Source organism: Ursus arctos, unplaced genomic scaffold (assembly GCF_023065955.2).
Source record: "Ursus arctos isolate Adak ecotype North America unplaced genomic scaffold, UrsArc2.0 scaffold_20, whole genome shotgun sequence".
Classification (NCBI taxonomy): Eukaryota; Metazoa; Chordata; class Mammalia; order Carnivora; family Ursidae; genus Ursus; species Ursus arctos.
In genome coordinates this window covers 54,441,429-54,453,605 of record NW_026622875.1, presented here as the reverse complement: position 1 = coordinate 54,453,605, position 12,177 = coordinate 54,441,429, and the positions used below count along the sequence as shown (strand labels likewise).

At 41.2% G+C, this 12,177-nt stretch overlaps 1 protein-coding gene across 5 annotated transcripts in view; it reads right to left on the bottom strand.

Moving 5' to 3' along the window:
* Positions 1-1,805, bottom strand: part of CNOT10 (CCR4-NOT transcription complex subunit 10) — a 79,939-nt gene extending 78,134 nt beyond the window's left edge. For 2 of the 5 annotated variants that reach the window (XM_057315925.1, XM_057315926.1), the window contains exon 1: positions 1,449-1,743. Coding sequence is in view for 3 of the 5 variants with exons in the window: in XM_026496688.4 (XP_026352473.1) it covers positions 1,449-1,470 (22 nt within the window). In the remaining 2 variants the exon portion in view is untranslated. Of the gene's footprint in view, positions 1-1,448 lie in introns of all 5 variants that reach the window. The other 3 variants (XM_026496688.4, XM_057315923.1, XM_057315924.1) reach the window with 3 other exon arrangements.
* Positions 1,806-12,177: the final 10,372 nt, after the last annotated feature.

Below are 12,177 nucleotides of genomic sequence, written 5' to 3'. Positions count from 1 at the left end.
TAGCTATGTTACATGGCTATATTACATCCATACTACCAAATGGATGTGCCACTATGTTAGGTCTCTCACAAACTGAGCAGTAGGTCCTCAAAGGCAGGGAGTGTGTTAATTCCATTTCTTCAATATCCAAGGCAGTGCCTGATATTCAATCTTTGTAAGTGAATAAACAAGTAGAAGAATGCTTTAGGACTTGAGGCAGGACTTGAAAACTAGATGGGCTTTAGGCCTACAAAGGTCATTCCAAGCAAGTGCAAAAGATAAGGGAAAGTCGGACTGGTAAATCTCGGAAACAGCTACTGCCTTCAATTAAGAAGGAAGATGTTGGTCCCCTTGGTCCACCTTTGGACAAGCCATGCTAATTTCCCGCCTGGGACATTCTCCTGATCCATCCTACCCATTCCATATGGCTCTCTCCTTCATTTCATGCGGGTATCTGCTCAAGTATCACCTCACCCAAGCATTTCTGTGACCGGCCTACCTAAAATTCTATAGCATACTCTATTATCCTCACTTTGTAAACCTTTTCTCTACTGTTTTTTCTCTTCTCAGTTTACTGAAGAGATCTTTCAACAATTTTATTAATCTGTACCTATACTAGGATTGGCTCACTTTCATTTCAATTCAAGTCCATCTGTCAGATACTGAGATCAAAACCTACAGAACACAGAGACTGTCTTTTCTTTTTTTAAAATTTCACTGCAAAAAGTCTTAAGTGTTAACCACTTCTAAGATCTGTCGGTTAAGTTCTCCCAACATAACTGAGATGCCACAGAGAACATTAATTTCTTACAAGACACATATGGCAGACCGTCCCAGAGTTAGGCAGGAAAGAATTTTACATACCCTAATGGAGAAGATTCTAGGAATGGAGCAGTAATCCATAAAGAAAATAATCGGGATTAAATTAATTAACCTTGGGGAACTACGGGAAAATAGGTTCTAAACGCAAGATATTTGAGAGCACAGAACGAAGACACTCTAATTTTATGCCTACTTAAACAAGTAGTTTTTACAAAGCTAATTACATAGGACATCGCTGACCAGCGGCAGGTTTATGTGGGGGGCGAAACAGCCCAGGTGAGTCTTATCCTGAGCCAGGGAACAGAAGGCAGCTGTGTGCTCCAGGGTGAACTTTACGTGTTCTGCCTTCCCCAATGGAAAACGGAAAAGCCTGCTAAGCGGTTAAATAAATTTAAGTCAGATATTCTGGAGAGTGAGGCAAAGGCGGTCAGTAGAGTCTTCACACTGCACTTAGATGATAACAACAACAACCGCCACCACCACCACCATCACCACCACTCACATTTGGGACGGCCGAGGGAGAGAAATGCACACCCAAATTAAAGTCGCCCTCGGGTCCCCACCCCTAGTCCCCACCGACTCAGCGCCAGGGTCGGCCCACCCCTGCGTGTCCCACCGCTTCAGCACAGGGGTCATGGGCGCCTCACCTGCAGGCTTGTCTGCAGCCATCTTCCCACCCCAGCTTAGGTTCTTCCCCGTAGGTGGCGTGGCCTCGACTCCAGCTGCCGAGTTGCCCGCGGTCCTGGACCTCGGAAGACGAGTCCACCCCGGCTCCGGGCCCCTGGGTTCCGGCCTGGTGAGTGGGCAGACGGCGGGCTGAGGAAGTGACGAAGGCTAGTTCGCGTTGTCTAGCAACAAGAGGCAGTGTCTCAGGCCGGGTAGCCCCACCGTCTCCCGCCAGACACAGCTTCCGCTCCACGGCATCCCGGTACACACCACTTCCGGGGGCCGCCGCGGGTGTGGGAACTGCGGCTGGCCCCGCCCCACGCTGGCGTCCCCCGAGCGCCCCGCCCCCGGCAGCGTATGCGTATGCGTGCGCGCCGGACCGGACGGGTGCTCACTCGGGACTGTGGGCGTGTGCCGGGTAACGCGGGAGGGATCTGTACGCGATTACTTTTGCTTATCCTGTTTAAAATTCCTAAGTGTCAGAACTTTCCTCCCGCATTTTACGTAAAATCACAATAATAAGACCTGACACCTGTGTGCTAAGCATTGAGCCGTGCACTTGGCCTGTACGCTTTCAATGATTTCTCCCAATTCTGTGAGAAGGCACTGTTGCAGTTCCCTTTTAAAAACAAAACATTTTATTTTAGAACAGTTTTATATTTACAGGAAAATTGCAAAGATGATAAGAATTCCTATATACTCCTCACCTAGTTTCCCGTGTTGTGAGCATCTTAAATTTTGACTAAATATCTGGTACATCTGTCGCATCTAAGAAATAACCTTGATTGGTACATTACCATTATTTTTTAATTTCACCAATTTTCCCCCAATGTCCCATTCTGTTCCAGCATTCTGTCAAGGACACCACATTACATTCATTATGTCCTCTTAGGCTAGTCTTGACTGTGATAGTTTCTCAGATGTTTCTTGTCCTTGATGATTTTGACAGCTTTAAGGAGTACCAGTCAGGATTTTTGAAGAACGCACATTTGATTTATTTTGTTCATGTTCATGAAGCTGGCACCCAGACATACATCTTGTCAATTCAGAAGAGAAAGAGTCACATCATCCCCAGGCACAGCTGCACCAAACAAGGAATATGTAAGCCTAGCCTCCATGGATAGGATTGCCTGCTTTATCTCTAAAAGCAACCTGTGGGACAAGCAGTTAATCAGCACTACCCTAGAGATAAAATTACCAAATATACCTAATGAAATCTTTAACATAAAGAATAAAGGTGTATTTTAGATTCCAAGTCTCTTAATGGAAAAGATCTACAGAGGACCAAAGTGGCACCAGGACACCTGCTAACATGACTTCATGGGCCTTCAATCAGCAGGGTCTACCTTCTCAGGACACCAATGCCCCAGTTGGCTAGGATGCAGCAGGGGAGTTACTTAGATCAGAGGGCTAAAAGCTCTCAGTAGAAGGGAGGAGGGGGAAGGGACAAAAGCAGGGAAGGAGTGTGTTTTGCTTTGCTGAACCAGCAGTTCCAGGCAGGGAGACTACCCAGCTAGGTGTTTCACCTAATAGCCCCTTACATGAGCGAGGTTGAGCAGTACTGGAGCTGAGGATCTATGCAGAAGCCCCACTGAGTTGTCTTTTTATTTTTTTTAACATTGTATTATTTATTATCATTATTATTCTTGTTATTGTTATTAGAGAAGGAGAGGCAGAATCTTAAGCAGGCTCCACACCCAGCACAGAGCCTGGCACAGGGCTTGGTTTCACAACCCTGTGATCATGACCTGGGCCAAAATCAAGAGTTGGACACTTAATTGACTGAATCACCCAGGTGCCCCCAAAAAGATTTTATTTTTAGGTACTCTCTATACCCAACATGGAGCTTGAACTTACAACCCCGAGATCAAGAGCTGCATGCTCTATTAACTGAGCCAGCCAAGAGCCCCATTATTTATTTATTTGTTATTATTATTATTATTTTTCCCCCTGAGTTGTCTTGAAGTTGCTTTTAGCTCATTATAATACTAAGATCTCCTCCTATAGGCGGGGTTTTCTGCCATTTTTTGAAGCATACCTATATGCACTAGCATGTTAATGTGTTAGACAAGCATAGTTGAAGCAAAGAGCAAAGTAATAGAATATGTATAAGTTCCTTAATGTATATGCGAGCTACCTGCCCTGCCCGCTAATACAGTGACTGAAAGCATCTTGTACTAATCCATGGGAAGACAGTGCTTTGAGAACTGTCTCCTTATGTGTAACAAGTAATACAAAGTTCTTTGCTTTTGTAATGCCTGGGTGGCTCAGTTAGTTAAGTGTCTGCCTTCAGCTCCGTCATGATCTCAGGGTCTGCGGCTTGAGTCCTGCATCAGGCTCTCTGGTCAGCAGGGCATCTGCTTCTCCTTCTGTGCATTCTCTCTCTCAAATAAATAAATGGAATCTTTAAAAAATTTTTTGAAAAAAAAGTTCTTTGCTTTCAACACTTCTTTGGGTTATGTTCAATTTGATGCACCCCAAGTGCAGCACCCCTTGAGTTCAGTTACAGTTAGACTAGGATTATGGGTTTTTAGGAGGAAAACTAGCGGTGACTTGCCATTCCCATCACACCAAATGAAGAGTACATGCTAGCAAATGATAATATTAACTTTGATCACCTGGCTCAGGTAGGGTCTGCCAGGCTTCTCCACTGTAAAGTTAACCTCCACACTGTACTCTTTGGAAGTGAGTCATTAAGTGCAGTTCACACTCAGGTTGGGGAGTGGAGGATGCTTTAAACTCTGCCTCCTACAGCGAGGAGTATGTATGTAGATAATCTGTAAGGGAGATTTGACTGTTCTCCCCCATTTAGTTACTTATTTAATCATAAATTTTATGAGTATGGACTCATGATTGTGTTTATAATCCAATATTAAGTTATTTTGTTGCCAAAATTGTTTCAGCTTTATTAATGGGGAGCTTTTTCAGGTAGGCTCCTATGTCCCTTTCAAGTGGTTGCCCACTTTAAAAAAAAAAAAAACTTTTTTATTCACATTAACGTTCACATAGAAAAGTGCACAAATCATAAGTACAGTTTATTGAATTTTCAACATATCCACATAACTAGCCCCCAGAGAAAGGACTACAAACTACGTGCAACTAGAGGCCCCCCTCATGCCTCCTACATTTCTCCACAAGTGTAGTAACTATACTGATGGCTAACACCATGGATTAGTTTCACCTGTATTCAAATTTAATACAAATGATCATACAGTGCATGTATGTATTTTTTAAAGATTTATTTATTTATTTTATTTTTAAATAATTTATTTATTTACTTGAGAGAAAGAGAGCGCAAATGAGAGAGAGAGCATGAGCGGGGAAGGGGGCAGAGGAAACTGGAGAAGCAGGCTCCCCACTGACCAGGGAGCCTGATTCAGGGCTCGATCCCAGGACCCCAGGACCACAACCTGAGCTGAAGGCTGACACTTAACCGACTGAGCCACCCAGGTGCACCTTATTTATTTATTTTCGAGTGAGAGAGCATGCAAGAGTGGGGGGAAGGACAAAGGGAGAAGGAGAGAATCTCAAGCAGACTCTCTGCTGAGCATGGAGCCAACGCAGGGCTCAATCCCACAAACTTGAGCTAATGACCTCAGCTGAAATCAAGAGTTGGACGCTTAACTACTGAGCCACCCAAGCATCCCCATACAGTATATTTTCCTTGGAGTCTAGCTTCTTTTGTTCAACAATATGAGATTCATCCATGTTGTTGAGTTTGTAGCTCATTTTCTCATTGTTATGTAATGTTTCATTATGTGAATTATTCTGTAATTTATGTGCTCATTTTATTGTTCAGTATTTGAGTATTTTGTCTGTATTGAATAAGGCTAATATAGATATTCTAGTATGTCTTTTGATGTATGTGTTTGTAGGGGCCAAGGAGAGGCGGCCCCAAGATGGGTCACTTTGGCATAGGGCAACCTTTATTTTCCAAACATCTCCTCCCACCTTCCTGCTAATGGTCTTTTTCTCTCTTTGTATCTTCAGACCCCTACCCCTTTCCTTAGCTCATATAAGCCTCATGCTACTCATCTCAGTTTGATTCTTAGTCCAGCTAGAACTCTGAAGGGCAGAGGAGAGTCTTTCTCCCCAACATGTTAGAGCTCACATAAAAAGATGCCTGACGTGCTTACTGATCTTGCTTAAGGAAGGAGCCTCTCAATAAAAGGCAATAAGGAGGAACCTTTTAAATAATTTGGACTTGAGCTGGATGATTTTAAAGAGGGATTAGGCAGGTGGAGGGGGCAATTTAGAATTAGATTCACTCAGGAAACAGGCAGTTCAGTGATTAAGTGTCTTAATTTTTATCTAAGAGGCAGGAGGATTAAAGCAAGGCCAGAGTGGTCATTGGTCAAGGGGCAGCATCACACATGTTAGAAGAAGGGGGTGTTCCCTCATTTTTACAGTTGTGGAGGAGTTTGTTTTTGTCTTGTTCCAAACACAGTCATGGTGTGAACTTCTCTGAACATTGTTCATATTCTGTGATTGTTTATGGCCATTTGGGAACATTCTACTATGAAGAATTGTTTTTATTTTCTTAGTGGGGCCTAGATGTCAGCAGAGTCATTTTTCAGTTCCTCACGGGTGATCACTTTTTTTGTTCTTGTTCCTCATTTCATAGATAAGGAAACTGAAGCATAGATGTTAACCCACTTTCCCAAGTCACAAGACAAGTAAGTGACTATTATCTTAACCACCACATTCAGCTTTAAAGGTTCTAGAATTTCCTACACTGAAGACATCTTAGGTCTCTTCTTTCAACTTTCAGTATTGGCAGGTATCTAATACTGATAGGGTGACATCAGTGATGGAAAGGCATTAATTCAGAAGTGGGGGGCACCTGCTGACTCAGTCAGTAGAGCATGAGGCCCTTGATCTTGAGGTTGTGGGTTTGTGCCCCATGTTGTACGTAGAGATTACTTAAAAAAATAAAATCTTAAAAAAAAAAAAAAGAGGGGGGTGGTGGAAAATCTAAGTGGGACTCTGTTCTGTCACCAGTCTTGGCACTGCACTTCCCCTCCAGCTAGTGAACAGTGTCTCAAACTGGATGTGGTCCTTGTCACTTGTGCAAGACTGTCTGCAAAGATAGTTGTCCGCAGTTACTCCTGTCCCAATATGCACATGCTGCTCTTCCTCTCCCTTTGTAACTGAGCTGGGACTTGCTCTGACCAACAGAATGCAGAAGTGATGTTGAGCCAATTTTGGGCCTAGTCCTTCAAAAGTATGGCAGCTTCCACTTTTCCTCTCTTGTTCTCAGTCACCAAGGTGTAAGGAAGCTCAGGCTGTCCTGCTGGAGAGAGAGCACGTGAAGGAGACCCAAGATGCCCCAACTGACAGCCAGCACTAAGGTTCCAGACATAAGAATGAAGTCGTCTTCTTTTCTTTTTTTTAAAGATTTAATTAATTAATTAATTAACTAATTAATTAATTTAAGAGAGAGAGAGAGTGTATGTGTGAGCTGGGAGAGGGGCAGAGGGGGAGGGAGAGGGAAAGGGAAAGGATCCCAAACAGACTCCATGCTGAGCCTGGAGCCTGACACCTGGCTTGATCCCAGGACACAGAGATCATGACCTGAGCTGAAACCAAGAGTTGGACACTCAACTGACTGAGCCACCCAGGCGCCCCAAGAATGAAGCCTTCTTGAACCTTCCAACTCAACTCAACTGCCAGCTCAATGTAATCACATGAGTGATTCTACCTAATACCATATGCAGTAGAAAAACTGCTCAGTCAACCCCCAGAATGGCAAAAAATAGTAAGGCATTGTTATTGCATTTTTAAAATATAATTTCAAAAATTAAGATATAGGGATGCCTGGATGGCTCAGTTGGTTGATCATCTGCCTTCAGCTCAGGTCATGATCTCTGGGTCCCTGGGATCAAGTCCCACATTAGGCCCCTTGCACAATGGGGAGCCTGCTTCTGTCTCTGCCTGCCACTCCCCCTGCTTGTGCTCTCTCTCTCTCTCTCTCTCTGACAAATAAATAAACAAAAATCTTTTTTAAAAAATAAAGATATAATTAAAATACCATGTAATTCACCCTTGTAAAGTATGCAATTCTGTGGTTTCTAGTAAATTCATGAAGTTGTACAATCATTACCAATTTCTAATTCTAACATTTTTTTTTTAAGATTTTATTTTTAAGGGATGCCTGGGTGGCTCAGTCATTTTAGTGTCTGACTCTTGATTTCAGTTCGGGTCATGATCTTAGGGTCGTGAGATTGAGCCCTGGGCTCAACTCTGTGCTGGATGTGGAGCCTGCTTGATGTTTTCTCTCTCCCTTTCCCCTCTGCCCTTCTGCACCCCCGTCCCCTCCCTCTCAAGCACATGTGCTTTCTCTCCAAAAAAAATGAAAAAAAAAATTTTTTTTTGGTGGGGGGAGCAGATGGAGAGGGAGAGAATGAATCCTAAGCAGGCTCCACACCCAGCTCAGAGCCCCACACAGAGCTCAATCTCATGACCCTGAGATCACGACCTCAGCTAAAATTAAGAGTCAGACCCTTAATTGACTGAGCTACCCAGACACCCCCCCACCTCATTTTTTGCATTGGATGTACAAGTTATTCTTTTAAACTGCTAAATTTGAGGGTGTAGCAATAGATAACTGAAACACCATCTCCCAATTCTTCATTCCCCATCTGGTTTAACCAACCAACCAAGGTCTGTGGATTCTACCACCTTCATATGATGGATCCTTTCATTTTCACTGCCATTCTATTTCCAAGTCATCACCTCTAACTGAGACAAGTGCCACAGCAAAATTGTCATCCAGTCTTTCCCGTTCCAGAATGCTTTCATTTAGCCAGAGATAGATTTTTTATGCTAATCTGATCATGTCCACATTCATTTCAAACACTTCATTGCTTTTAGCACCAATTCCAAACTCCTTAAAATGACTTTAAGACCCTTCATGACCTTCCTGTAAGCCCTTTTCAGCTTCCATCCCATATATACCCTACTTTGTAGGCAATGCCATTTCCTTCCCAGGAAACATGGGCATCATTTTCTCAAGAAGATGTTCCTGACTGCCAAAGAATATACGAGCAATTTTCAAATCTTCTCTTGCACTATGGAAACAATCTCTTGATATGAATCCCCTCTCCATCACCTCAGTTGTAATCTCCAAATACTGTCTTTAAATATCATCATTATATTGATGCTTAGCAAGCATACCAATATCTATGAATGCAGCATGACTTTAAGGTAATGAGAATTCTGGGGCATCTGAGTGGCTCAGTTGGTTAAGCATCTGACTCTGGATTTCAGCTCAGGTCATGATCTCAGGGTGTGAGATCGAGCCCCATGTTAGGCTCCACATCCAGTGTGGAAAGAATCTACTTTAGATTCTTTCTCCCTGACCCTTTGCCCCTCCCCCCCAAAGATGAGAATTCCTCAGTGTATTAGGAGTGCTGACACTTTTGAACGGTCTTTTACAGTTTCATAAAGAAGTTTTGCAATGATTGGTTCTTTTCGTCCTCAACATTGTTGTAATATGGATATTCAAACTCATTTTATGGGTGAGGAAATTGAGGCTCCAGGAAGTAAATCAATAAATCAACTTGTTCAGTTAGTAAGTGTCAGAACTGGATCTTTTCAAGTTGGACTCTAGATATGGCTTTTCTTCTTTTAGGATACAAAGGGCTAAATCCAGTGTTATTCCCATAATCAAGTTTCTGGTGGAAAATACAAAATATTTTGCAACAAATTCATCACAGTGAATACATAATTACCAAGAAATATTACAAAGATGTGAAAACATAAATTTCTATCCATTTTGCCAAAGCAGTAACATCCACAAGGATGGACATCAAGCTCCCATCCCAGTTTCACTTTTCATTCACTGGCTATTCAAATCAAGCTTCTAAGGCAAAACTATTGGCTAATTTAAAGTGTGCCAGTAATCATTTGACCCAAATCTGGTGAATTTTGTGTGACCCTGAATTGAATCCAAGCAGTGCTGAACACTCTCTTCAGGTGGAAAATTTAAGGAAATGCCAAAAAATTCAGGAATCAAGACAAATAATATTTAAGGCGATATTTTTAAAAATCGGGAATTAATATATTCATGATGAGTGGTATATTAATATTTAAGTAAAGACGGGTTTAAAGTAAGTAAAGACTGATCTTTCCTTTTGCCTCAGGTTTCTATGTGTCTCAGCACAGCACTGTTGCTGATCCTGTCATATAAAATTTTTTGATATTTTGCTCTTTGTGGATTCTTTGTATTCATTTTTATTTATTTATTTTATTTTATTTTTTTAAAAGATTTTATTTATTTATTTGACAGAGAAAGAGACAGCCAGCGAGAGAGGGAGCACAGGCAGGGGGAGTGGGAGAGGAAGAAGCAGGATCATAGCGGAGGAGCCTGATGTGGGGCTCGATCCCAGGTCGCCGGGATCACGCCCTAAGCCGAAGGCAGACGCTTAACTGCTGTGCCACCCAGGTGCCCCTTTTTTTTAAAGATTTTATTTATTTAACAGAGAGAGAGAGAGCATAAGCAGGGGGAGTGGCAGGCAGAGGGAGAGGGAGAAGCAGGTTCCCCTGCTGAGCAGAGAGCCCGACATGGGGTTCAGTCCTAGGACTCTGGGATCATGACCTGAAGCTCATGAGCCATGAGCTGAAGGCAGACACTTAACCAACTGAGTTACCTAGGCACCCCAGTATGTGCCCCTTCAAATCACTATGTTTGTATCCTTTGGATAAATACCTAGGAGTACAATTGCTTGAATGGAGGGTAGCTCTATTTTTAACTTTTTGAGGAACCTCCATACTGTTTTCCAGAGTAGCTGCACCAGCCTGCATTCCCATTAACAATGTAAGGGGTTCCCATTTCTCTACATCCTTGCCAACATCTGTTGTTTCCTGAGTTGTTAATTTTAGCCATTCTGGGTGTGAGGTTTTATCTTATTGTGGTTTTGATTTGCATTTCCATGATGCTGAGTGATGTTGAACATTATTTCATGCGTCTGTTGGCCTTTTGTATGTCTTCTTTGGAGAAATTTCTGTTCATGTCTTCTGCCCATTTCTTAACTGGATTTTTTTGTTTTTTGGGTGTTGAGTTTGATAAGTTCAAAGCAGGCACCTTTTGGCCATCTTCACCCATTTCACCCATCCCCAACCTCTGGCCATCACCAATCTGTTCTCTGTATCTATGAGTTACACTTTTTTAAAAAAAGATTCTATGTATGAGTGAGATCATACAGTATTTGTCTTTCTGTCTGACTTATTTCACTTATGATGCTTTCAGGTTCTATCCATGTTGTTGTAAAAGTTTTTAATTTTGAAGCAGCTTAATTTATCCATTTTTTCTTCTCATGCTTTTCGTGTCATATCTAACAATATATGGCCAAGCCCAAGGTTATGAAGATACATTTCTGTTTTCTTCTAGGAGTTTTACAGTTACAGCTCTTATGTTTAGGTTTTTGGTTCATCTTGAGATAATGTTTATATATGGTCTGTGTATGGATATCCAGTTTTCTGAGCACCAATTTTTGAAAGAACTATTCTTTCCTCATTGAATAGTCTTGGCGCTCTTGTCAAAAATTGACCCTAGACACATGGTTTTTTTTTCTGGGCTCTCAATTCTATTCATTGATGTTTATGTCTAACCTTAAGCCAGTACCATACTGTTTTTATTACCATTATTTTGTAGTGTATTTTTAAATGAAGAAATGTGAGTCCTCCATGTTTGTTCTTTTTCAAGATTGTCTTGGGCTTTTCAGAAGCTCTTGTAATATTATGTGCAGTTTAGAATCAGCTTGTAAATTTCTACAAAGTCAGCTGGGATTCTGATAAAGATTGCATTGAATCTGTAGATCAATTTATAATATAATATAATATAATATAGTCTTCTGATCCAGGAATATAGGATTTTTTTCAATTTATTTAGATATCCTTTAATTTCTTTCAACAATATTTTTTAGTTTTCAGAGTATGTTATACTTGTTTTGTGAGTGTGTTTCTAAGAATTATATTCTTTTTGATGTTATTTCAAATGGAATTATTTTCTTAATTTCATTTTCAGATTGTTCATTGAAAGTATATAAAAAAACCTGATTTTTGTATACTGATCTTGCATTCTGTGGCCTTGATGAAAATAGAACTGTTTCTTAGTTCTAATAGTTTTTCAGGTTATTCCTTAGGATTCTCTATATACAAGGAAGTCCACATCATCTGTGGATAGGGATAATTTTACTTCTTCCTTTCTAATCTGGATGCCTTTTTTTAATCCTTGCCCAATTTCCCTGACTAGAACCTTCTATTACAGCTTTGAATAGAAATAGCGAGGGTGGACATCCTTGTCTTATTCCTGATTTTAGGGGGAAAACATCCAGTCTTTCACCATTAAATATGTTAGTTGTGAGTTATTTACAGATGCTCTTTTGTCAGGTTCCCTTCTGTCCCTAGTTTGTTGATGTTTGTCGAGTGTTTTTTCTTAGGACAAGGTGTTGAATTTTATCAAATGCTTTTTTGTGTCTACTGAGATGATCATATGATTCTTTTTTCATTTTAGTGATATGATGCATTAAAATAATTATTTTTCAGATGTTAAACTAAGCTTGCATTCCTAAGATAAATCTCTCTTGGTTGTGATGCATCATTTTAATGTTGTTGCATTTAGTTTGCTAGATTTGAGGAGCCTTGTTTTTTCTCTTCATTCACTTTAATTCCTACTTTATGTTTTAAATTCACCAATAGAGAGTGAAC